At 42.0% G+C, this 27679-nt stretch overlaps 1 protein-coding gene across 1 annotated transcript in view; it reads left to right on the top strand.

Moving 5' to 3' along the window:
• The window catches only part of SLC9A9 (solute carrier family 9 member A9), a 1444260-nt gene that overhangs the window by 1105900 nt on the left and 310681 nt on the right, over positions 1–27679 (top strand). Inside the window, exon 14 of the mRNA XM_069768082.1 lies at positions 18895–18974. Coding sequence (XP_069624183.1) covers positions 18895–18974 — 80 coding nt within the window. The remainder of the gene's footprint in view (positions 1–18894; positions 18975–27679) is intronic.

The following is a 27679-nucleotide window of genomic DNA, read 5'->3' as shown; positions in this document are numbered from 1 at the left end:
CATATACTCATTTGAGCAGCCCTATTCAATAAAATTGGTCCTTGTGTGATTTTTCTGATTTTAAAGGGACTCTGTCACCTGAATTTGGCGGGACTGGTTTTGGGTCATATGGGCGGAGTTTTCGGGTGTTTGATTCACCCTTTCCTTACCCGCTGGCTGCATGCTGGCTGCAATATTGGATTGAAGTTCATTCTCTGTCCTCCGTAGTACACGCCTGCGCAAGGCAAGATTGCTTTGCGCAGGCGTGTACTATGGAGGACAGAGAATGAACTTCAATCCAATATTGCGGCCAGCATGCAGCCAGCAGGTAAGGAAAGGGTGAATCAAACACCCATAAACTCCGCCCATATGACCCAAAAACAGTCCCGCCAAATTCAGGTGACAGGTTCCCTTTAACATGGTTAACACTCGTACGATCATCTGAACCTGACCTCAAGGAAGCAAGATTTTATGGGTCACATTAATCTGTTTACATCAGAAATTTGCATAAACTGAGCTCCCAAAAGTTACATATTGAGCAGAAATGTTCAAAATGTTGGAAACTGCAGGGATTGTAGGGAAGGGAGCATGGCAAAAAAAACCTGTGGAGAGATTTACGAAGTCAGAAAATTATGTACATTTTGACAAAAAATCTTTCATTTTCGGAATGCTGATCCAATCACTCACAACTACAGTAAGGGGAGACACGGTACCCTTTTTCTCTAACCGGTAGTGGTCTCAACACTGGGGCCTCCAGTGATCACACATTTTCATCTATGGGGTGTATATTTCTTATTATCTTATAAATAATTGTAATAGGTTGTTGATCACTGAGGGGCAAGAGAAGACAGAATTAGTAAATGGGTCCTTCAGCCTGTATGTACCAAAGAAGAGTGAGTGGCAAATGTAGTCACTTAATATGTCACTATAGTCAATTGGCTAAATCTAGATATGGTTGAAGTGAAGCTAAATAAAGTAAGTGTGAACAAAGCCCCAGGTACAGATGGGCTGGATCTTGCTGTGCCCATGTATATAATCTATAGAGACTGTCTAGTGACTGGTACTGTGCCAAGCAAGTGGCGCAAAACTAGTGTGGTGCCATGTTCAAAAATGGTTCTAGATTATTGAGGCTTATAAGGGGCTATATACAGGAGTATGTGGTAGAAAATTATATTCTAAATTGTAGCCAGCACAGTTTTAACAAGAACAAAAATTGTCAAACTTATCTGATTAGTTTTTATGAAGATAAGGCTTAGAAAGTAATATTTTTTATTGGATCAAAGACTGGGAACAAATTACCTGCAGCACAATATGTCCTAGGCTAAGTAAAACTAGGAGAGGCCCTTATAGAGAAGGCTTGGGTGAACTTTTAGATCACAAACTAACACCATTCAATGTCAATCAGTGGCTTCTAGCGATGAGCGAGTGTGCTCGTTACTTGGGTTTTCCGAGCATGGTAGGATGTTCTTTGAGTATATTGGGCATTTTTTTATTTATGATTCTGCTTGAGACGCCGCAACTGCATGATTTGTGGCTGCTAGAATGTCAGCTGATTTTCCCACGCTCAAGAGTTCATTTGAGTTCATGCCGGCAGGGAGCGCAGCTTCGGTGACGTCACCGGCCGCTAGTCACCAAGGCTCTGCTCCCAGCATTTCATTCATTGCACAGTATTTTACAGGCGGGAGCGGTCGCATTAGCAGCGCTCTCAGTTGTAAACTGTACATTCCCCTAGATATGGATTACTATGTGGGACTGACTGTACGGCGGACAGGTATGGGTATGTTGTTGGTTTATTATGTTCACAATTTTTACAGGAGATCAAGGTCTTTGTTTGGAGTGGCAGACTAATTAATATGGAAAAACTATGTGTATTGTTTTATTTCACTAAAATACTAAAATAAAAGAAATCACATGCGTCTTTGGTGCGTTTACGCAGCGGAAAAACACATCAAAAACAGGTAATCCGCCCCTAAGTATATCAATAAAGTTTTGTTACAGCCAAAAAACTGGAAGCATCAAAAACAAAACATTTATTGAAATCATGACATGTCAACACGAGACAAAAAATACAGCGTCAAAAACGTGATGAAAACACATGATAAAAACTGCACTCAAAAGTGCAATAAAAAACGCAAGTAACCTAATTAAAATAAAAGGTGCAAAAAATGTGCAGCATCAAAAACTCAGCAAAATGTCATCGTGGGAACATAGTCTAAAGACTTGAGTGCGCAATGCCAGTCTTAATGAATGTGTAATATCCACTTAAGAAGTCAAAGTATTTTGTACATGTAAAAACACATAAAGATACCATTAAAAAATGCCTCAAAAACCATGGAATTTTTATTTAAAAAATACTACTCATAAACCGCCCAAACTCAGGTTATATATTCGTAGAGAAACCTTCATTTTCACGACAGTTACTTTGCATAGACTGTGAGATATAGTGTGGCCACTTCCAAATTCAGCCCAAAGTATATTAAATTCCAGCACTAATTTCTGGAAGGCGTCCAGCACTCCCTGACCTGCTAATTGCTTTGGTGCATTGAACTTATTGGACACAGGGCCTGTATTTAGCTTACAATTAAAATGAACAGTAATTGGCATGCTAAGACATTCACGCGCACTACATCAGCAGCACACCAAGAAGATCTGACCTTTATTTTTAAAACCTGCCGTTCTCCGGTATGGTTTTTGTTGACTGCCTTTTAGAAAAATATCCTGATTTTATATTCCGTATGCAATTACATGTATGAATAGGGAATAGATAAAAAAAAGTCAGAGGGTTAATTGCAAATTAAGGTAAAGTAGAATGGTTTGAACAAACCTGATCCATGCTTCCGAAAAGCTTTTTATTCCTTTTCAATTCTCTGTTACATCAGTACCCATGGCAACAAAATCTTTTTTAGAACTGTGAATAGCTTTTCCTAGACGGGAGCTCTGCGAGTGCCAGCCCTCTCTCTGGAGACAAATATGCCAGTTTCCTTGACTTTACCTTCTTTTTTCCCTATTTTATATGGACATAAATGCCCAAAATAGAAAACGTTGTGTGCTTCTTTCATATTTGTTGATCTACTAAAACATATTAAAATACTTGTATTACTGATATTAAAATATTTTTAACAGAAACAAAAGATTTATTTCAATTTAGTGCAAAGACTTTTTTTAGTTCTTGTCTCAAACTTCTCAAGCTTTAGGCTACTCTCACACATCCATCTCCACTTTTTACATCCTTCAAACATAGACTGCTTTCCTCCCATGTGTAATCTGTTTGGCATCCAGTTTGTTTTTTCATCCATTTTTGAAATCCAAAGGAACCAAACTACATGATCCTTTTCTTCATTACAGCCTAGCAATAGATATGTTAAAAACCGTGATGCATGGAAGAAAGGACAGACATGTAAATGGTTCCATAAGGCTGCCATCACACTAGCAGTATTTGGTCAGTATTTTACATCAGTATTTGTAAGCCAAAACCAGGAGTGGAACAATCAGAGGAAAAGTATAATAGAAACATATGCACCACTTCTGCATTTATCACTCACTCCTGGTTTTGGCTTGCAAATACTGATGTAAAATACTGCTAGTGTGACTGCAGCCTTAAACAAGTAATTATTTTTGAAGGTTTTGATTGTAGGCGAGACTCTGATATATTGTGGTAAAGAGTTCCAGAGTAGGGGTGATGTGCGAGAGAAATCTTGTATGCGACTGTGGGAAGAGGAGATAAGAGTAGAGAAGGAGATCTTGTGAGGATCGGAGGTTGTGTGCAGGTAAGTACCGGGGGACGAGGTCACAGATATATGGAGGAGACATGTTATGGATGGCTTTGTATGTCATGGTTAGGGTTTTGTACTGGAGTCTCTGAGCAATGGGGAGCCAGTGAAGGGATAGAAATAGGGGAGAGGCCGGGGAATAGTGGGGGGGACAGGTGGATTAGTCAGGCAGCAGAGTTTAGAATAGATTGGAGGGGTGCAAGAGTGTTCGAAGGGAGGCCACAGAGCAGGAGGTGACAGTAGTCAAGGCGGGAGATGATGAGGGCATGGACTAGGGTTTTTGCAGATTCTTGGTTTAGGAATGTACAGATTGGTAAAATATTTTTGAGTTGAAGGCAGCAGGAAGTGGAAAGGGCTTGGATATGTGGTTTGATGGAGAGATGAGTGTCAAGGATTACCCTGAGGCAGCGAGCTTGTGGGACTGGGGAGAGTGGGCAGCCTTTTACTGTAATGGATGGGTTCGTTGGGGGGGTCACGTGAGATGGGGGAATGATGATGAATTTGTTTTGTCCATGTTAAGTTTTAGACATCTAGCGGAGAAGAATGAATTAGTGGACAGACATTGAGGGATTCTGGTTAGTAGGGTGGTGATATCTGGTCCAGAGATGTAGATCTGTGTGTCATCAGCATAGAGGTGATACTAAAAGCCGTGAGATTCTATGAGCTGTCCCAGGCTAAAGTTGTACATGGAGAAGAGCAGGGGCCCTAGGACTGAACCTTGCGGGACTCCGACAGGGGGCGAGGTGAAGAGGTGGTGTGTGAGATGCTGAATGTCCTGTCTGTTAGGTATGACAAGATCCAGGAAAGGGCCAAGTCTGTGATTCCAAGGGATGAGAGGGTCTGTAATAATAGGGAATGGTCCACTGTGTCAAAGGCAAAGAACAAGTCCAGGAGGAGGAGGACAGAGTAGTGTCGCTTGCTCTTGGCAGTTAATAGGTCATTGGTGACCTTAGTTAGGGCAGTTTCAGTGGAGTGGTCTGACCGGAAGCCAGATTGTAAGCGGTCGAAGAGGGAGCAGGAAGAGAGATGGGAGGACAGTTCAAGATAGATGTGTTGTTCCAGTTGTATGGAGGCATAGGGGAGAAGTGATATAGGGCGATAGATAGATACAGAGGATGGTCAAGAGAGGGCTTTTTGAGGATATGTTTGATTGAGGCATGTTTAAAGCTTGAGGGGAAAACACCAGTTGTTAGTGATAGGTTGAAGAGATGGGTTAGAGTTGAGATGAAAACTGGGGTGAGGTTTGGGATGAAGTGGGATGGGATCAGGTCAAGTGCACAGGTGGTGAGATGCGATCTTGAGAGTAGAGTGGAGACTCGATCTTCTGTAATGGTGGAGAAGTTGGTTTTGGAGGTAGAGGGCTGGACAGTTGGGAGAAAGGGCTCTGTGAGTTCTGGACCAAAACTGTCTCTGATGGAATCAATCTTCTGCTTGAAAAATGAGGCAAAATCTTCAGCTGAGATGAGTGGGGAGGGAGGAGGTGTTGGGAACGGAGGAGAGAATTGAAAGTTTTGAATAACTGTTTAGGGTTGTGAGATAGGGAGGATATGAAAGATGAGAAGTACATTTGTTTAGCTGTGGCGAGTGTGGCCTTGAAAGTAGTGAAGGACTGTTTGACTACGATGAAGTGCTCGTTGGAGTGGGATCTTTTCCATCTCCGCTCAGCGGCCCTGGAAGCTCGCCTCAGTTCTTTGGTCAGGCTGGTGTGCCAGGGCTGTCTGCTGATTTTGTGAGCTTTGGTGTGTGTGAGAGGGGCAACAGATTCCAAAGGTACAGCTATTGTGGTGTTATATAGAACGGCATCCGCATTGTGTAGTGAACTTCTTTCTGTAACATGGAGAAGGGATTCAGACAGTGAGTGTAGATCGAGGTGTTTAAGATTTATGCGAGAGTGTGCAAGTTTGTCGGTTGGGGATTGTAGACAAGGAGTGGAGAGGGAAGAGAATGTGAGTAGGTTGTACTCAGAAAGAGGAAGAGGTGAGTTAGAGAGGTTACAAAGGGAGCAGAGGCGGGTGAAGATGAGGTCCAGTGTGTGGCCATCTTTGTGGGTGGCTGTAGAAGACCATTGAGTGAGGCCAAAGGAGGAAGTGAGAGATAGAAGCTTAGTGGCAAAGGAGAGGGAAGTGTCAATGGGGATGTTGAAGTCACCCAAGATGATAGTGGGGATGTCAGCGGAGAGGAAATAAAGTAGCCAGGTGGTGAAGTGGTCAAAGAAGGTGGTGGCTGGCCCTGGGGGGCGGTAAATGACAGCCAGTTGGAGGTTGGAGGGGGAGTAGATGCGCACAGAGTGCACCTCAAAGGAAGGGAGTATAATAGAGGGTGGTAATTGGATTGGGGTGAAGGAGGAGTTATCTGACAGGAGAAAACCAACTCCTCCATCATGTTTGCTGTTGGGGCAGGGTGTGTGAGAAAGGTGAAATCCACCCTACGAAAGTGCAGCAGGGGAGGCTGTATCAGAAGGGGTGAGCCAGGTTTCGGTGATGGTGAGGAAGGAATGTTTGGTAGTAACAAAAAGATCATAGATGTAGGAAAAATTGTTGCAGACAGAGTGAGCGTTCCACAGAGCTCCTGTTAGTGGGACTGGGGAAGTGGGGGCTGAGCGAATGGGTATAAAGTTAGAGAGGTTACGGAAATTTGTGATAGAGCATGGATGGGAGGTAGAAATGACTGTGGGGATGTGGTGAGGAGGGCCAGGATTTGGATTGATATCACCAGCAGTGAGAAGGAGCAGAGAAAGTGTTAGCAGGTGGGAGCAGGAGAGGGCATGAGGGGGCTGTCTGTGTTTGGAGACAGGATTGTATGTTAAGGAACAATTCTGATGAGGAGGTGAGGAGGAGGTGAGTTGGATGGGGAGGATTGAAGAAGAGATGAACAGTTCCTTTCTAGGAGTAAGGAATCCAACCAGTTTCAAGCTCTCTGACACAAACACAGGTTTAGTAATGCCAAAGTGACCTCTCCATAAAAACGGATGGTAACCCAGTAGTTACCAATAGCCCATTTTAATAGCACTGACAGACTTTAATCTGTTAAGATTAAAACATGGTCCAAAAATTATCCTCCTTAATCACTAGTGATCAGATGGACCGTTCCTTGCAGAACACTGACTCGACTGATGTTGTCACTGTCAAAGTTAACAAATTCCTGCTGTGATTAAGATGAATGATATCCCATATATTCTATAATGCCCCCTCTGCTTCCTCCACAGTAATATGCTTGCCAGAGGCAGAGGAGGACAATTGTCGTCTGTTTTTCATTGTATGAGTGCCCCAATGGCTGGTGCCAGTGGTTATAGTGGTGCTTGTGATGCTGTTAGAGGCTACCACATTCTTGGTATGTTTGTGGTATGGTTTTTTTAACATTTTCCTTTGCACTACCCCCTGCATTACCTTTGCCATTTTTTTTACTATACATTTTGTACAACACTATAATCAACTTTACATTACACTATCTTTTTAATTCCAGTTATTTAATTGTTGCCAAAAAGGACGTACCTCAAAAAGCTGGTAGGTAGGTATCTATACAAAAAGTACAATGTTGCAGCAGGCCCTATAATAGATGTAGCATGTACAAATTGGATTAGTAAAACAGGTATGTAAAAACAGACATTCAAAATTAAAGGTCTACATTTTTTAAACATTTTTTCAATTTTTTCATGATAATGCAACATCCTTCCTAAAAATGACATCAGAAATTCTAGGTCGCTACACATCCAAAAAGCAAGCATCTGCTACAGGAACCTGTAATTGGTGTGGAATGTACGGATGAAAAATTTGACTAGTGAAACAGTTGTGCTAATAATAATAATAATTTTTATTTATATTGCGCCAACATATTCCGCAGCGCTTTACAAATTATAGAGGGGACTTGCACAGACAATAGACATTACAGCATAACAGAAATACAGTTCAAAACAGATACCAGGAGGAATGAGGGCCCTGCTCGCAAGCTTACAAACTATGAGGAAAAGGGGAGACACGAGAGGTGGATGGTAACAATTGCTATAGTTATTCGGACCGGCCATAGTGTAAGGCTCCGGTGTTCATGTAAAGCTGCATGAACCAGTTAATTGCCTAAGTATGTAGCAGTACAGACACAGAGGGCTATTAACTGCATAAAGTGAATGAGAACATAATGCTAAGATGTATATATGCATATATATACATATATGTGCTAAGAAAATATTGTTTTTGACATACACATTTTGTGAGGTAGACGGCCACATTTTAACGTCTGAATCTTGGGAAATTTTCTTTAGTATTTTTCAAAAACAATTATCCCATACTTTCCAAAAAGGATTGCACAAAAATTGCAAAAACTACAGTCTTTTGTGAATAGAAAACACACCATCTTTAACACTCATTTCAGATTTATATTTTTCTTGAAAAATATTGAGTTGCCTTGCTGCTGGTTTCCAGTGCATTATGAATGAAGAAAAAAAAGTAGAATTGTAATTCAAATTCAATAAGACAGATACTACGTCCACTATATCGCTGATTAATCACACAGAGTCTGTCACTTGCGTTAGTACCTGTCCTATTTCCCTATGTATCTAACTCTTTCCCCATCAGCTGAATCTCTATATTGTTCCCAAACTCATCTTCACTGCTGCAGTTATGCCACACAATACTGTCTCGTGTATTTGTCCAATCGTTTAGGATTTTCTTTCACTATCTGTACTGCTGAGCTTTGAGCTCTGATGTCCTCTTATTATCCAAAACCACAATAAACGAGTTGCTTTATTCGCAGCCTAGGATTTTATCTAGGTTATAATAGTCCCGTCTGAAAGGGGCCCAGAGTCTAAGTGTAGGTGTATATTCACCGCAAGAAAATATATATTGTTGCACTCACCCTTTGGATGTCTTGTATGTACACTCAAATGATCCATGGGAGGGATCTGCTCTTTGTAATGTTCCGGTCTGCAGCACAATTGCAGGGACTATGCCAGCCTTGATCTAAGGTTTGCATGTGAATATAATGGTAAATAAAAAATGTTCCTTTCTTGGCGCTTCCGGAGGACAAGGATAGTTTGAAGTTGAGATAATTTGTTCAGCATCAAATTTATTAGGACACTTCAATAAGAACAAAATAACATGTTTCAGCCCGCAACGGCCTTCATCAGGTATAAAATGTGCTTTTTTTTCATTATACCTGATGACGGCCGTTGCGAGCTGAAACGCGTTATTTTGTTCTTATTGAAGTGTCCTAATAAATTTGATACTGAGCAAATTATCTCAACTTCAAACTATCATTGCCCTCCGGAAGTGCCGAGAAAGGAAAAAAATGTATTTACCACTATACCATATGATGTAATGGCTACAAGGCTTAATGGGAAAACCCGTGCGGTTGCGCCTGAGCTCACATAGCCATTTTTTAAATGAGTTACACCAATTGAATCACCAATTGTTTGAATTCACTGACCCCTGCACATTTTGTTATAAAATTCAACTTGTGTTCATGTTCATGAATTGATTCCCTAATCTTTAGTTACCAACACATGACAATTGGACATATAAACAAGAGCCTAACCTTATGCTTCTCAAGGATATCTAGTTTTTCTGTCACACTGACTTTATGTTGAAGTGGTTTCTGCACCAAATCCCCTTTCAAAATCGACTTCACAGCTTTGAAATACATTTTCTATTGATTTCAATGGCAGAAGCACACTGCTATTCATACAGCAAGTTTTTTTTCCAGCTTGGTTTTAAAACTTCTCTAAAAGACATGGGGGAAAAAAGTAAAAACATTAAAAAAAGAACAAAAAACATAAAAAACTGGATGAGAATTGAAAACATTGTTAAAAAAAACAAGCAAATAAACTCAGTGTGAGCATACTGTTATGGTTACCAGTAGGTGACACCTCGCAGTTATCTGGTTCTCCCAAGGGAAGGTTGGAAGGCAGAGACATCACAGTCCATTTAAAGGACAAGTTGTGATTGTGAATGTTGAAAAGTACATTATGTAGATAATTATATGAAAACAAAATATGATTATTCTGAGGGCTCATACTCATCTGCATATAAATTGGACGAGTGCAATTCTATAAAAAATCGGATTGCGCTCTGACTATTGTTATTGAATGACTCCCTGCTCATCATTTTTTTTTTCTCAACTGGAATCGGGATGAGAATAAAATGCAATATGCTGCGAGTGGCTGCGTCTATCAAATGAGACTCACCAATGCTTGTCAATGGGTGAGAGAAATAAAATGGACGTCACACGGACCATCCTTGTGCCGTGTGATTTTTAATGAAACATTACGATTCTGTAGCATAGAACACTGTAAATAGTCCTGTAATTGATTATAGAATAATAGTCTTAGGCTGTGTGCACACGTTGCAGTTTTTCCCGATAAAAACGCTATAAAACCGCAAAAAACCTGCATACAATAAGCATCCCATCATTTAGAATGATTTATGCATGATTTGTGCACATGATGCATTTTTTTCCGCGAAAAAAAAGCATTGCGGTAAAAACCGTAGCATGTTCATTAATTTTGCGGGTTTTTTTTGCGGATTTCCCACTACAAAATGCATTGGGAAGTGTCCAGGAAAAAATGCGGCAAAAACGCGTCAAAACCTCGGCAAAAATGCGTCAAAACCGCGGCAAAAACGCATGCGGTTTTCTTGCGGATTTCTTGCAGAAAATGTCCAGTTTTTCTCAGGAATTTTCTGCGAGAAATCCTGAACGTGTGCACATAGCCTTAGAGAAAAAAAACATATTTCATATGCGCGTCATACGGATGTCATACAAAGATAAATCGTTTTGCACTCGCAGGACACTCCCGTGGCACTCGTCCTACTTTTCTGGATCAACTTCTTGCGATGTTTTAAACGCCAATGAGTGTGAGTTCGAAAAAACAGTATAGCTATGCTTTCTTTTATTGGGTGCCATAATCGAAAAAGAAAAAATATGAGCTTGGACACTAAAAAAAAAAAAAAATCAGCTTTGTTACAACTACACCCCTTACCTTCTGAAAGAGAATGATGCTCAAAATAAGAAGAAATGCAAATGTAGGCTGACCCTCCTATAATACCCATACTGGACACATAGCCATAACATTAAAGGAGTTGCCCAATTCTAAATACTTTTTTACAAGTTTCCTAACTGTGCAAAATATTTTTCTAAACCATTTAGAAACAAAAAAAAGTTCCCCAGTTATTGTTTCTCATAACGTGATGCTACTTTCAGTGACGTTTTGTTTAAAACCCCCATTGTGCCTTGCAAAATATCGAACAGAACATCATCGCAGATGTCAGTTTTAGGGTAAAGGCACAACGCACACCCACACACTCTAAAACATACTGATAGGGAATTTAGATTGTGAGCTCCAGTAGAGACAGTGCCGATAAAGTCTGTAAAGCGCTGCAGAATTAATGGCGCACTATAAGCAAATAAAATAAATAATATTTTTTTTTAAGCTGAAGGCAACAGTAAAATGCAAGTTATGTTTTTTCTGAAGCATCTTCTTTGTCTTTTTTTCACCTTTTTTGTTGTTTCTGCGTTATTCTTCTTTTTCTGTTTTTTGGGGAATTTTTTATACACAAGATAGTGGCAGCTTCCAAGCGGAAGCCTCCTGAAGAATGGCCAGGTCACTTCTTTTAGCGGCTTCTCCACTTTGGAAGCCTAAAGCAGTTAAAAGAATTTATGAAAACCTGAACATATGCACAGTGAGTAGTTTTGACATTTATGTGCATTTGTTTGGTATTTTTAACTTTCATTGAGTTCGTTTTCATGCAGATTCTATGTTGAATCTGACTAAAAAAGGTGTTGTGTTTTCATAAGTTTAGGGGCCGTTCTGGGGGATGTTGTGCTGACCTATGCTCATTTTATGCCCTTTATTATTCAAGCACCATGCCCTATTGTAATACGCAGACACGTGCAAACATTATTTGCCCTTCCCAATTCTCACTGGTAATTAAAGTTAGCATGTGCCAATGGTTGTCGGCCGCGCATGCTCAGTCTTGTTTGATGCAGTAAATCAGTGTCTCATGAAGTGCTCATGCTTTCTCCTCCTCAACCAATCAAATCAATAAGTACAGGCTGCAGCCTACTATGTGGGGACTTCATGTAAGAAGATGGTGCTGGATGGTAGAGTGGATAGGTAGAAAGATGACTAGGACCGGCTAAGGGGACAGAGGTGCCTGCAGCTTTAAAGCATTTTATTATGGATATTGCAGCTGGAAACTAGATTACTGTTGTAGGATTATGGTTGAGAAAACGGACAAGACATAATTCAGGCACTTAGGGAGTAAAATGGAGGGAGTGGTAGCAAGCATGGAGAAAATGTTATGATGTTGGAAAACCCCGCTAAACACTAGAGGTATTTCAAATGGGCACCAATAAAGAGAAGGTGCCACCAGTTTTCTTGTAGATTTTTTTTGTGTGAAATTAAGCTTAAAATAGTAATTAAAATGTATTAATGCAATGTTTGCACTGTTTGCAAACATTTCTATATGAGAAATATATATTTTCTTACACATATATATATTTACCACTAGGTGGAGCATTTTCCATTTTAGACCTCAAGCAGCTATAGTGAGACTTACCAGCTTTACTGTTAGCAGCAAAATTGGGGCAGTAACTGCTGACATCACCATTTCCCTCCCCTTTTGGGTGGTCTAGTATCCCTTGGGCAGAATGAAGAGTAGCATCACATGGCAACGCCATTTTGTGGGAAATTGCCCTGTGATCTGCTATCACCAGCAATTACTGTTTTTCTCTCCCATCAGTCTCTCTCACCCAGATGACATGATTCTCTCACCTCCTTCCACAATGCCTGGCCATTCACTGCAGCTCCTTATTTTATCTTAGGAAGGGATGAATCACAACTCCTGCATAGCAGCTGACAGCTCCTGCTCCTATAATGCTAATGGTACACTGTTCCTCCATGATGTCTCTGCTATTCTGCTGGGCTTTTCTCCTGCATTTTACTCCCGTTGGCCATCAATCTAGGATCTGTTCTGTTGGAAGCAGTACTGCTTATGTTTAGTTAGCAGATCCCAGTGCTCCATGAAGATGGCAGCAGAACACTCCCACTACTGTGAATTGTGCAGCCCACAGAGGCGTGCCCAGTTCACAGCAGTGACAGTTCTATTACAATAGATAGGGTCAGCTGTTGTGAATTCCGCTGTTGGGCTCCCTCCGGTGGTTGTAAGTAGCATTTTTGTGAGTTCTGCTCTTGGGCTCCCTCCTGTGGTTTTGAGTGGTATGGCTGCTTCTTGGATTTAGCTTCAGCAGCTTTTTTCACTGATCGTCTTTCTGGCTCGGCTATATTAGTCTGGCCTTATCCCTCATTCAATGCCAGTTGTCAATTGTTCCTGCCTGGAGTCATTGCTCTTAGGATTTTCCTGACACTCTGACCAGTTCAGCAAAAGCTAAGTCCTCGCTTGTCCTTTTGCAGTTCACTTGTTGTGGAATTTGTTGTTCAGCACTTTCTATGTTTTGTTCATTTGTCCAGCTTATCAGTATGGATCTATTCAACTAGGCTGGAAGCTCTGGGCAGCAGAGTTTGCCCTCCACACCTTTAGTCAGGTGTGGAGATTTTTGCATTCCTCTGCGGTGGATTTTTTCTAGTTTTTATTACTGACCGCACAGCGTTCTGTCCTGTACTATTTCTATCTAGCTAGAAGTGGCCTCCTGTGCTTAATCTTGTTTCATACTACGTATGTCATTTCCTTCTCCTCTCACAGTCATTACTTGTGGGGGGCTAATCTATCCTTTGGGGATTTTCTCTGAGGCAAGATAGTTTTCCTGCTTCTATCTTTATGGGTAGTTAGCTCTTAGGCTGTGACGAGATGCCTAGGCAGAGTTAGGAGCATTCCACGGCTACTTCTAGTGTTGTGTCGAGCTTAGGGACTGCGGTCAGTATAGTTACCACCTGCTCAGAGCTAGTCGCATGTCGCTCCTTAATCACCAGACCATAACAGTCAGCGTCTGTCTGTTATCTCCTATTACCATGAGGCGCCGCATTATAACACTGAAAGTGTTGTGCTGCTCCTGTGAAAAGATGTCAGCCCCCAGTGCCTTCTTTAAACTCATATAACACATGAAATATGTTTCAAATGCATTCAAAATTTGGTTATAACAGCATGTTATGCTACATTACATTGATGTATTAATTATCTACAAACGCGGTACCTTCCCTTTAATTCAGTATCAGGAACAGTGTATAGGGATTGAAGACTTTCATTCTAGGCTTCATGCTTCACCCTTTGGTTTATTTCTCAGATTGACCTGATACCAAAGCTGAATGTGTGTCTTTTTTCTTTACATGATTTGGTTTACTGGTACAGTGACTATGGCAGTTCACCGACTGTGCCAGGAACTGCAAAACGTGCTATTCGCTTGAAGGGGGTCATGTTCTAATTCGCAGCACAGCAGTAAATTCTAAATTGTGGCCCTTTCCTTCCCTTTCTCATATCTAAGCAATTCGACATAACATTAAAAAAAAAAAAAGAATATACCCTTTTTACATTTCTATCGATGCGTCTGTTCAGTGAATGATTACTCTCTGTACCTCAGTCACAGTGAATATATCACATTTTTTACAAGCCGACAAGATAAGATACCAGTAAATGTTCAGCTATCATATGACAACCCTGTTATTATTGAATTATGCACATTGTCAAAAAACAGATTCGATTAACCTTGTACAGCATGCAAGATGATGTCGTGACGGAAATTTAAAAGACTGATAAGCATATGCAAAAATCTGCTAAATGTATTTTGTTTTTAACGCTATGTTGACATGCAATTTGTGTTTGTAGATTATTTCATAAACTAGATGGTAGCCCGATTCTAACGCATCGGGTTTTCTAGAATATGTATGTAGTTTATTTCTGAAGATTTTAGAATAATACATAGAATACACAGGATTTCGCCAACCACGACCAATTAGCGAAGCGTGGTTCAAATCCTGCGCCAATTCGCGGCCAGACTGCACTTGTCGCTGATTTTTCGTGGCCGGCCACGTAGTATATAGCACATCCACGTAGTATATTGCACAGCCACGTAGTATATTGCACAGCCACGTAGTATATAGCACAGCCACATCATAGTATATAGCACAGCCCACGGAGTATATAGCACAGCCACGTAGTATATAACAGCCCAAGTAGTAAATGGCACAGCCACGTAGTACATAGCACAGCCACGTAGTATATTGCACTGCCACATAGTATGTTGCACAGCCATGTAGTATATACACAGCCACATAGTATATAGCACAGCCCACGGAGTGTATAGCACAGCCCACGGAGTATATAGCACAGCCTCGTAGTATATAACACAGCCCACAGAGTATACAGCACAGCCCACGTAGTTTATAACAGCCCACGTAGCATATAACACAGCCCACGTAGTATATAACAGCCCACGCATGCAGTATATAACACAGCCCACGTAGTGTATAACACAGCCGACGTAGTATATAACAGCTCACATAGTGTATAAAACAGCCCACGTAGTATATAGCACAGCCCACGTAGTATATAGCACAGCCCACGTAGTATATAACAGCCCATGTGGTTTATAACACAGCCACGTAGTATATAGCACAGCCCACGTAGGATATTGCACAGCCACATAGGATATTGCACAGCCACATAGTATATTGCACAGCCACATAATATATTGCACAGCTCATGTAGTATATTGCACAGCCCACGTAGTATATAGCACAGGCACGTAGTATATTGCACAGCCCACATAGTATTTTGTCCAGCCCACATAGTATATTGCACAGCCCACGTAGTATATAGCAATGTGGGCATCATATCCCTGTTAAAAAAAAGAATTAAAATAAAAAAGTTACATACTCACCTTCCGTTGGCCCCCGGATCCAGGCGAAGCGTTTACCGATGCTCCTCGCGCGCTCCGGTCCCAAGAGTCCGGTCGCAAGATGATGACGTAGCGGTCTTACGAGACCGCTACGTCATCATCTCGTGAGATCGCAATGCATGGAGCGGTCACCGGAGCGTCGCCTGTTCTGGATCCGAGGGGCCGACGGACGGTGAGTATATAACTATTTTTCATTTTTTAAATTATTTTTAGCATTAGATCTTTTTACTATTGATGCTGCATAGGCAGCGTCAATAGTAAAAAGTTGGACACACAGGGTTAATAGCAGCGTTAACGGAGTGCGTTACACCGCGGCATAACGCGGTCCGCTAACGCTGCCATTAACCCTGTGTGAGCGCTGACTGCGGGGAGTATGGAACGGGCGCTGACTGCGGGGAGTAAAGAGCGGCCATTTTGCCGCCGGACTGTGCCCGTCGCTGATTGGTCGTGGCTGTTTTGCCGCGACCAATCAGCGACTTGGGCTTTCCGTTACAGACAGACAGAAAGACAGACAGAAAGACGGAAGTGACCCTTAGACAATTATATAGTAGATGTAAATCATGAATACAGATTTCTAAGTGTATTGAGACTCACACTGTGATCGCACAATAGAGTAACCAGTATTGACATACAATATTTTGTAGTAACTAAAAAAAATCTGAAATAATGTAATGTCCTAAGCTTCATTGTAAAGGAGACATCCAGGAGCATAACATTTACCTAACTGAAGTATGTTAAAGTAAAACTTTGGTCGCAGTTCATCCTGGGGCCCTGCTGTTAAATCTGGCTTTTGTTGTCACGTTCCATGTAGCGATTATCATAAGTCGCCCTGAAATCTGTATTGTGATATTTGCTATCCCTAATATAGGAAATAGTAGACCATGAACGATTGAAACAGTTCTGTAAAAAGATAATGGAAATCACAGGACTGGTGAATAATTGTGTAAAGTCTGTCAAAGGCCAGAGGTGGTGCAATCCACTCCATCTGGCAGACACCAGAGGAACTTCGGCCTTCACCCTTTAACTCATATACAGGGATCTCATCCTATAAAGGTGTCAACTGGTTTGCTTCCATGGAAGGGCTGCTGCAGTCCTCAGGAGCAAACCAGGGCAATAGCATGGTCTAGTAGCTGGGAGAAATCTAAGAGGGCAGCAAAGGTACAAAATCGTCAGGCAGGAGAAATGTCAATAAACAAGCTGAGCTCAAAACAGGAATCACATGTACTAGGCAGGAGCAGAAAATACTGGCCTAAACCAGGGAAGCACAAGGCTATGTCTGGCAGCTTAAGTATGGTGTGGTGCTTCCCAATAGGTTTAAGTAAAAAGCTGAGTACTCCAGATGGACAGCACATTCACCCATACTGTTAGACTGGACAGTACTACAGATTGCTGGACAGTGCCTGCGCCATCCAGAACGTCTAGTCCCAATGTAGGGTGGTGCTTTGTGGATGAGAGTGATAAGTTTATATTGAATTCTGGAGTGGATGGGTGACCAGTGCAATGACTGGCACAAGGTAGAGGCATTGGTGTATATGAACAAATGCACCAATGTACTCATATATAAAGTTGTAGATGTACGCATGCCGATGCACATTTTGCTAGTTGCGTTTTCAAGGGGATGTGAGAGATATGTATGACTATGAAGAACCTTTCTAAACATCAATATAACAGCATGCTTATTTTACCTATACACTTTAACCCCTTCATGACATGCCCCGCACATGTACTGCACATGTCGTGTCTCTCTCTTTGATGTGGGCTCCGGCGCTGATGTAATCTAGATCCACTCGTGGCTGTTAACCTGTTAAATGCCGCTGTCAATCTCTTACAGTGTTATTTGATGTGCTTGTGCCGGAAGCACATCACTAATCTCGCCCATCGGCACCTGTGTCACATGACCGCTGGTCGCTGATGGGATGGCATTACCACCTGGGGTCTGCAGCAACCTGTGGTTGTCATTGCTGGATTGCTATGAGCGCCACCCCATGGTTGGCGCTAATAGCAAGTGAGCATTTCTACTACACGCAGTCAATCTGATCATCGCCTGTGTGTAGCAGAAGTGATCAGAAGATCGCAGCTTCTAGTGTCACATGGAGACTATTGAAGCAAGTGAAGAGTAAAAAAAAAAGTTTTTAAAAAAATCTAAAAGTTCAAATCACCCCCCTTTCGCCCCATTCAAAATAAAGCGATTAAAAAAGAACACACATTTGGTATTGCCGCGTTCAGAATCGCCTGTTCTATCAAGAATTAGTCCCAGTGACCTGTTTGTGAACTTTGATCTCATGTCACATGACTTCACTATTTGGATTCCTCAGCACTTCCGCTGACAGCACATTTAGATGCTCAATGAGTGAGGCAGCTGAACTCAGAGTTACCAAAGAATCCACAATTTCAACGTAACCTTGCAGGTTTCTCCCAAACTTTTTGACTGAGGGTGGTTTCACATTTGCGTTTTTTTTTTTGTGGTAAAAAACGCAAAAAAGCATGCGTTTTTTTCCCTATATTTAACATTAAAAACGCATGCTTTTTTTGTATGCGTTTTGACGCGTTTTTGCAACGCATGCTTTTTTTTCTGCATGCGTTGTGTTGCAGAAATGCAACATGTAGTATTTTTAGTGGCTTTTTTTTGCCGCAAAAAAATGCATTGCTGTCTATGTAAACGCATGCGTTTTAACCACATGCGTTTGCGTGCGTTACAAACGCACGCGTTTTAAAAAACAAAACAAAAAAACACACTGATAAACCACCCCTACCCCTAACCCTAATCCCTTTAAGGGTAGGGTTAGGGGTAGGGGTAGGGTTAGGGTTAGGATCCCTTTAGGGTTAGGATCCCTTTAGGGTTAGGATCCCTAACCCTACCCCTAACCCTAGCTCTTTCTGTTTATAGTGGGTTTTTTACTTTATTTTGATGATTGGCAGCTGTCACACATTTATCTGCATGCGTTTAAAAAACGCAAACGCATGAAAAAACACATGTAAACACGTCAAAACGCCACGCTTTTTTCACCACATGCAAAAACGCATGCGTCAAAAAAACGCAGCGTTTGCACGCGTTTACATGCGTTTTTTCACCATGCGTTTTTTTTTTAAAAAACGCATGCGTTTTGAAACGCAAGTGTGAAACCAGCCTGACTAATATGAGATTAGCCTAGCATTGTGTATGTGAACTAATGGGTTGAAGTATAAGCCCAACGATGAGCGCAGACTGATGAGAATGAGGGCAGTCTGCTTACAGCTTCACAGTATTTATTACAGTGAGAAAATTTGGATCAAAACTATAATGAATGACTTATGTTTTATTCAACAGAGGACAGAAAACCCAAATCAAGGTTCCACAAAGGAAGAGAGTGCCCAGCTGTTCAGAATATGGTATGGTTTTGATCACAAGTATCCTTTGCCTTGTATTATAATATCTTCACATCAAAGCTTGAATATCCATGTGTCTGGAATGAAAAGAATATTCCCATCTTATGAAGTGATCATGAGATGATGTCTAAAAAAGAATGTGAAAAAGATTGTGACTGTCTGAGCAGTGATGATTCTCTTAGGATGGCTGCAATTCTTAGGAAGAATAGGCCTTATTTGCGTGTCAACGCATTTCATGATTATTCCGATTTCCTCATCAGGACATAACAGCTATAGACATATAAAGGTTTAAGTAGTAAAAAAAAAATTGCACCTATTCATAGAAAATGTCTAAGTGAAGTTTAGTATAATGAACTTTAGCCATTATTATTTTTATGAACTTGGTGCCTTTTTTTGGTATTTTTGCCTCTGTAACAGTCACATTTTATCGAAATATAAAATTATTTAAGCATACGGTAAACGTTGGAAAGCAAAAATTTTAAATGCTACAATTGTCGTTTTTTTTTTTTAGTCACCATGCTTAAAAGTGATCAAAACCTCATGTATACCATAAAATAAATGAATAAACTTAACAAGTTGTCACTCGAAAACAAGCCGTCACATGTGTAAATCAATGAACTAGCACAAAATTATGGGTACCACAAAATGGCTATCAAAAACCCCCAAAATAGCGGAATTTTGTGTTTTCTTTTCCATTTTACCACACTTGAATTTTTTTCACCCCATTTTTTAGTACATTTTATGATTAAAAAAAACACAAAAAAAACTATTAAACCAATAAAGGTGGTACACTACGTTTAGGCTTTATATTTAGTTTAAAAAGAAAAATTCAACAATTGATCCTATGTATATGTCATCCTTAGGCTAGTTTCACATTTGCGTTAGAATCCGCAGCGTTTAAACCACATCCGCAAGTGCAGGAAAAAACGCATATAAACATGTACAAATGCAGCGTTTTTTAGACGCATGCGGTTTAAAAAACGCCGCGTTTACACGCTTTTCCATACTGTTTTCCTGCGTTTGCGTTTTTGGTGCGCATGGTGAAAAATTATACAGGAGAAAAATCTAGATAACCAGGCACCGCCAATGTGACTACAGAGGGCGTGTATTATGGGATCTCTACATATAGACCCTAGGACTTCTGAAATCTTAACAGTGTGCTACTGTATCCTGTGTCATGATGGATCTTTGCATGGAGCTTTTATTTCAACCTGGATTTAAGCATCAAGCTGTTTCTTGCCTGTGTGTTTGCTTGGGAACAAGACAGAAATTGCGAAAGATGGAGAAGAAGACGGCATAGGCGTTTTTGGAGACACCCCATTATTAAACTACAGTTACGGCCAGAAATATTTGGACAGTGACACAATTTTCGCGAGTTGGGCTCTGCATGCCACCACATTGGATTTGAAATGAAACCTCTACAACAGAATTCAAGTGCAGATTGTAACGTTTAATTTGAAGGGTTGAACAAAAATATCTGATAGAAAATGTAGGAATTGTACACATTTCTTTACAAACACTCCACATTTTAGGAGGTCAAAAGTAATTGGAGAAATAAACATAACCCAAACAAAATATTTTTATTTTCAATATTTTGTTGCAAATCCTTTGGAAGCAATCACTGCCTTAAGTCTGGAACCCATGGACATCACCAAACGCTGGGTTTCCTCCTTCTTAATGCTTTGCCAGGCCTTTACAGCCGCAGCCTTCAGGTCTTGCTTGTTTGTGGGTCTTTCCGTCTTAAGTCTGGATTTGAGCAAGTGAAATGCATGCTCAATTGGGTTTAGATCTGGAGATTGACTTGGCCATTGCAGAATGTTCCACTTTTTGGCACTCATGAACTCCTGGGTAGCTTTGGCTGTATGCTTAAGGTCATTGTCCATCTGTACTATGAAGCGCCGTCCAATCAACTTTGCAGCATTTGGCTGAATCTGGGCTGAAAGTATATCCCGGTACACTTCAGAATTCATCCGGCTACTCTTGTCTGCTCTTATGTCATCAATAAACACAAGTGACCCAGTGCCATTGAAAGCCATGCATGCCCATGCCATCACTTTGCCTCCACCATGTTTTACAGAGGATGTGGTGTGCCTTGGATCATGTGCCGTTCCCTTTCTTCTCCAAACTTTTTTCTTCCCATCATTCTGGTACAGGTTGACCTTTGTCTCATCTGTCCATAGAATACTTTTCCAGAACTGAGCTGGCTTCTTGAGGTGTTTTTCTGCAAATTTAACTCTGGCCTGTCTATTTTTGGTATTGATGAATGGTTTGCATCTAGATGTGAACCCTTTGTATTTACTGTCATGGAGTCTTCTCTTTACTGTTGACTTAGAGACAGATACACCTACTTCACTGAGAGTGTTCTGGACTTCAGTTGATGTTGTGAACGGGTTCTTCTTCACCAAATTAAGTATGCGGCGATCATCCACCACTGTTGTCATCCGTGGACGCCCAGGCCTTTTTGAGTTCCCAAGCTCACCAGTCAATTCCTTTTTTCTCAGAATGTACCCAACTGTTGATTTTGCTACTCCAAGCATGTCTGCTATCTCTCTGATGGATTTTTTCTTTTTTTTCAGCCTCAGGATGTTCTGCTTCACCTCAATTGAGAGTTCCTTTGACCGCATGTTGTCTGCTCACAGCAACAGCTTCCAAATGCAAAACCACACACCTGGAATCCACCCCTGACCTTTTAACTACTTCATTGCTTACAGGTTAACGAGGGAGACGCCTTCAGAGTTAATTGCAGCCCTTAGAGTCCATTGTCCAATTACTTTTGGTCCCTTGAAAAAGAGGACGCTATGCATTACAGAGCTATGATTCCTAAACCCTTTCTCCGATTTGGATGTGGAAACTATCATATTGCAGCTGGGAGTGTACACTTTCAGCCCATATTATATATATAATTGTATTTCTGAACATGTTTTTGTAAACAGCTAAAATAACAAAACTTGTGTCACTGTCCAAATATTTCTGGCCCTAACTGTATGTGAGAGCCGTGGAGCCTATTACACGCTGTATGGCGAGCTTAATGCCAACCCGGACAAATTCCCGGAATATACAAGGATGTCGCAAGACTCGTTCCGGGATTTGCTTGCTCGTGTCCAAGGAGCCATACGGAGACAGGGCACCCAGCTCCGTCGAGCGATTCCACCAGAGGAACGTCTGCTGGTTACATTAAGGTACGTAACAAATCTAAACAAATGCCAGTGCTAATTTTGGGTGTTCTGACATGTATTTTTTTGTTATTTTCCTTTATGTCTTTAGCATAACAACACCATAAATAGAATTGATTGTCATTTTTTTTTTCTTCCAGATTTCTGGCAACCGGAGAGAGTTTATCATCCCTCCACTTCCAATACCGGCTTGGAATTTCCACCCTGTCTGGAATAGTTGCGGACACCTGTCGTGCTTTGTGGAATGTACTCGGGGATGAGTTTATACCCCTCCCCACCACTGACATGTGGATTGAAATTGCGGAAAAATTCTGGAGTGTGTGTGATTTCCCCAACTGCTTGGGAGTGGTGGATGGAAAGCACATCCGCATTATCAAGCCAGCCAGAACAGGATCGGAGTACTTCAATTGTAAAAAATATTTTTCTGTTGTGCTCATGGCAGTAGCCGATGCGGACTGTCGCTTTATCGCCGTGGACATTGGAGCTTTTGCCCGTGGCAACGATTCCCAGACTTAAGAATTCGGATATGGGCCGCCGTGTGTATTGCAAAAATTGTAATTTTCCACGGCCACGACCTCTCCCCAACACTCAAGGTCCACCAATGCCATTTGTTATGGTTGGGGATGAGGCCTTTGAGATGTGTGGAAACCTACTGAAGCCATATTTCAGTCGGGACTTGAGCCACACTAAGAGGATCTTTAACTACAGACTGACCAGGGCCCGAAGAACAGTAGAGTGTACTTTTGGCATTCTAGTCTCAAAATGGTGCATTCTTGAAACAGCCATTAATCTAAAAATGGAGACAGTTAATGAGGTGGTCAAAGCCTATGTGGTTCTCCACAATTACATAATGGCTAAGGAGCGACCCAATATTGAACTGGATGAACCAGTTGGAAACCCATTGCCAGATTACCAGCATCACCCGCTGCGGTCAACTGCTGAAGTTGGCCACATGCAAGACCAATTTGCTGCCTTTTTTGAATCAGATATTGGATGTGTTTCATGGCAGGACAATGTTGTGTAAATGTCCTGTTGGCATTGGGTCTGTACCAGTTATTTTCTTAAATGTTACTAATATTTGTTGTTAATAAACTTTATTTTTTTGTATCTTGACCGTGTCTCCTATGTATTTTCTCTACAAACCAAGGCTGCACTCACACTAGCAGTATTTGGTCAGTATTTTACATCAGTATTTGTAAGCCAAAACCAGTAGTGGGTGATAAATGCAGAAGTGCTAAATATGTAAGTATTATACTTTTCCTCTAATTGATCCACTCCTGGTTTTGGCTTACAAATACTGACGTAAAATACTGACCACATACTGCTAGTGTGACGGCAGCCAGGTTGTTAGTGGTAAGGTTGTTGGTAATTGCATCCTGATTCTGTTCTGCAGTATCCATTGGACGCAGACTGAAGAGACAATGGATGTTTGTAATACAAAACAGATCTATACTCATCAAGTCAGGTGTCAGAAATAATGAATTCATGATGCACATATAACAGCCTCATGAATTCACTATTTCTGACACATGTGCAGGTGAGCATAGATATGCCTTGTATGACCGCCAATGTCCCTTCACTTTGTGTGGAATATTACGTACACAGAAGAGAAAATGGAGGTTTTACAACGCAGTTCTCTACTCACCAGGTCAGGTGTCCTAACTAATGAGTTTTTGGACACCTGACCTGTTGAGTATAGTTCTGCATTGTATTGCTGCCATTTTCTCTTCAGTCTGCAACACTAGTCACAGACTAAGCAGAAGGAAGAGATATGGAGAAAATACAAGTATTAATTTTTTGGCCCACCTCATATCTCTATACTAAAGACACACAAAGCTGCAGTCTTTTACATGATAACTACTGGAGCTATGATGTGTCCAAAAAATAAAGTGTGCGGTGCACGGTGTGTGTTGCCGGCGGCAAAATACACAATTAAACCACACATAATTGGGGGAAAAAAACAATGCTATTTATTTTCTTATAAACCAAATTTTTATTTAACTGCGCCTGCTTGATGTAGAGTGATGGAAATGGGGGGTGTGAAGCTGTGAGGCCTGGCTAAGTGTGGACGACGCAGGGGTGGCAGAAGAAGGGGCAATTAAACTAGTGGGGTCTGGTAGTTCGGGGACGGGGCTTGACACATGAGGGGCCTGAGACGCACTGGAAGGGTGAGACAAACCTGACATTACAAACACACTGGGAGGTGAGGGGGGAGGAATACTGATAGTACGAATTTTTTTTTTTCCTTTCTGGGATTGCCGTGTTCTGGGAAGCCTCGGTGGGCTCATATGTCGTGGCATAGTCGTGGTGGGTGACCTGTCAGGGTCCGGCTGCACTGTGCTCGTAGAGCGTGCAGCCATGCCAGAGTCCATAGTGCTCGTAGAGCGTGCAGCCATGCCAGAGTCCATAGTGCTCATAGAGCGTGCAGCCATGCCGGAGTCCATAGTGCTTGTAGAGTGTGCAGCCATGCCGGAGTCCATATTGCTCGTAGAGCGTGCAGCCATGCCAGAGTCCATAGTGCTCGTAGAGCGGAAGGCAATGCCAGGGTCCATTGCGCTCATTGAGCAGAAGGTCATGCCTGGGGCCTGCTGCATCATGGTGGTGGTGGTGGAGCGGAAGGCCATGCCTGGGTCCTGCTGCATCTTGGTGGTCGTGGAGCGGAAGGCCATGCCAGGGTCCTGCTGCTGCATCGTGGTGGCGGTGTGGAAGGTCATGCCAGGGTCCTGCTGCTTCATCGTGGTGTCAGTAGAGGAGGTCCAAGCAGGAGCAGCGGTTGTCATGGTGGTGGCAGTGGGCTGTCCTACAGCACTTGGCATGGTGGTGGTGCTGTAGTGGTGTCCAACAGTGCTAGGAATAGAGGTGGCCGTGCAGTGGTATGCAGCAGAGGTCGGCCTTGAGGTCAATCGTGACAGTGTTGGCACAGGTGGATATGCTGCCACTGTCTGCTGAAAATACCGACTCTGCTGCATAGCCTGCACGTAAGCAGCATTGCAGGCCTGCATGACACTAAGCTGGAGATCAGGAGTAAGCTGTTCCGACATGCCCTGTTCAATTTGGTTAAAAAAATGATGTACTGGCCTCTGGAGGTCGGCTTTTACTTGGTCAAGGCTTTTGGTGACCTCCTGGATACGTGTATTCATATGGCTAATGGCAGTATCCAGTCGGTCACCCAAAGCCTTGATTCCATTGTGAAAAACCGAGCTCAAGTGCAAAAACTCGGGCATGAGTGACCTGTCCAATGCCCTCTGCCACTGCTGGGAGGAGCCCCAAAACAAAGGGGCAGAGGACTGGGAAAGGGGAACACCTGATGGACCAGCTTCCTGGTCTCCAGGTAGTGTGGCAGGCGCACTTGCTGCAGCGCTGCAGGATGGCTGGGACAGTTCCAAGGCTGTCTGATGAAGGACCGCTCCAGAACCTGCGTCAACAGTGCTGCTCCATGTGCTGTGAACAAAGGGAAAAAAAATTAATACCAAAAACTGAATAAACGCCAACTTCTGTTGAATAGAAACATACAGATTATGGCAATACAACACAACCTAATGAACAGGAGAAATACTTACGTTCCCTGGGCAAGGACCGGTCTTAAAAATGCCAGAATGCGATGGTATTTATACCTTCGGATCCTTGCTCCAGAACCACTGGGAACACGGCTGTCTTGACGCAGGTCCTTGTTGGAGCGGTCCTTCATCGAACGCCAATGTGTTTTGACTGAGCACTGTTGAAAAAACAAAACATAATGGTTAGACAATGTACTTTTGGCCGTGCTCACACAACTGTGTGTGATGAGAGAAACTCCTGAGAGTTTGTGTCATCACACACAGTTGTGTGAGCACGGCCAAGGTCTCTGCTGCTTCACACTGCATTGCAATACTTACAAAATGCATTTCAGACCTGAGTCGGGGCATTGTCCCAGCCATCCCACATCGCTTTGGCCACCTCATTCCATAGGCGCCGGATCGTCACGTTGTCCGAGTGATGTGGAACCTGGGTGTCCCACAACGGGACTCGCTCATGGACCAGGGAGATGAGGATATCATTGTCAATGAGGTCCTCATCCCATTCTGGAACCTAAAACATAAATGAAGAAATTAAATGTTGCATACATTGACATAAGGAAAAGAAAGAAAACAGAGGCTGAGAAATGGCATGAATAAGGAAAGTCAAGATTAAAAAAGGAGTCCAGAAGAAAAATGTAAAGAAAGATGAAAGTAAAGAAAGGAAGATTCAAGAATACTAAAGTGAGGATACAGTAAACAGTCAGCCAGTTATACTTACACGCTGCCGCCTTGCCACCCGACTGTGACCCCGCTGCTCCTGCTCACCCTCTGCTGCAGTGGAAGAAGTGCTTTAAAAATGGAAAAAAAAAAATTGTCATATGTGTAGATGTGACAGTGAATACTTACCAATCTGAGGAGGTGAGTACTCACTTCACTGACATGTTCGGCTTGAGAAGGCCCACGACATTGCTCCTCATCAGAAGAAGAAGACATTCTGATGCATGCAGAAAGAAAGAATTGGCAGAAATTAGGACATGTAGAGACAGAAAATAGAAACTAAAGGCATTGGCTAGGATATACTCACATTGTTCAGAGGCTTGTTTCCTCCAAGGTGCTTTGGTCTGTCTGCTCTGCTTGTCTGTCTGCTGAGTAGTGACCTGCAGATGTCCACTCCCTCCCTTTATCACCTTGTATGTGGGGGGTGGCTTATCAGTGTCTAGACATGTTTTTCTCTGGTGCATCGCATGCGTTCACGGGCGCATGCAAACGCATCTGCTTGCGGCCGCATGCGTTCACATAGACAGCAATGCTTTTTTTTGCTGCATTTTTTTCCGCTAACAACCGCATACTTTTCTAGGCGGCAAATCGACGCCTCTAAAATTAGTACATGTAGCGTTTACCGCGCCAAACTGCAGACGACGAAATGACGCATGAATCGTCAAATGCGGCAAAACGCAGTCAAACGCAGACACTTGCGTCCCTAATGTTAAATATAGGAATACACAACGCATGCAGATTATTGCGGAAGAAACGCTGCGGACACAACCGCAAATGTGAAACCGGCCTTACATTAAATATGATAAATCAAAAAACTGTTTCATGGTTATATATTTAGCCTTATAAATAGTAACATTTTAAAAATATGTATTATAGTTTCTGTGGTCTTTCTTATATTCTCACTATATTTATTAAATAATTTTGCTACTGCTGTAAACTAGGTTATTACTGTTCACCTCCAAGACTTTTTTTCTTCAAGAAATAAGCATACTGTCTATATTTCTTGAAATATATTCCTTTGATGTGACCATGGAACCTTCATACATTTCCCTTAGAGTAAAATCAAAGAAGCCATTGGATTGGTGCTTTAAAAGGATGCATGCCCCAGAGGCATACTGTACTTTACCAGTATATTTCTCTATTAAAAGTTTAGGTGGGGGTAAAGAAGTGCACGCATCAGCCACTGCCTGACCCAGATTGCTGCATCTTAGTTTGCACATTTTATTTTTTTTACTATGTGATAAAGAAGAAATTACTGTGTTGTGATTTGATTTCTCAT

Source organism: Ranitomeya imitator, chromosome 5 (assembly GCF_032444005.1).
Source record: "Ranitomeya imitator isolate aRanImi1 chromosome 5, aRanImi1.pri, whole genome shotgun sequence".
Lineage (NCBI taxonomy): Eukaryota > Metazoa > Chordata > Amphibia > Anura > Dendrobatidae > Ranitomeya > Ranitomeya imitator.
Note: the sequence above shows the minus strand (reverse complement) of the source record. Positions and strands in the feature narration are given on the sequence as shown.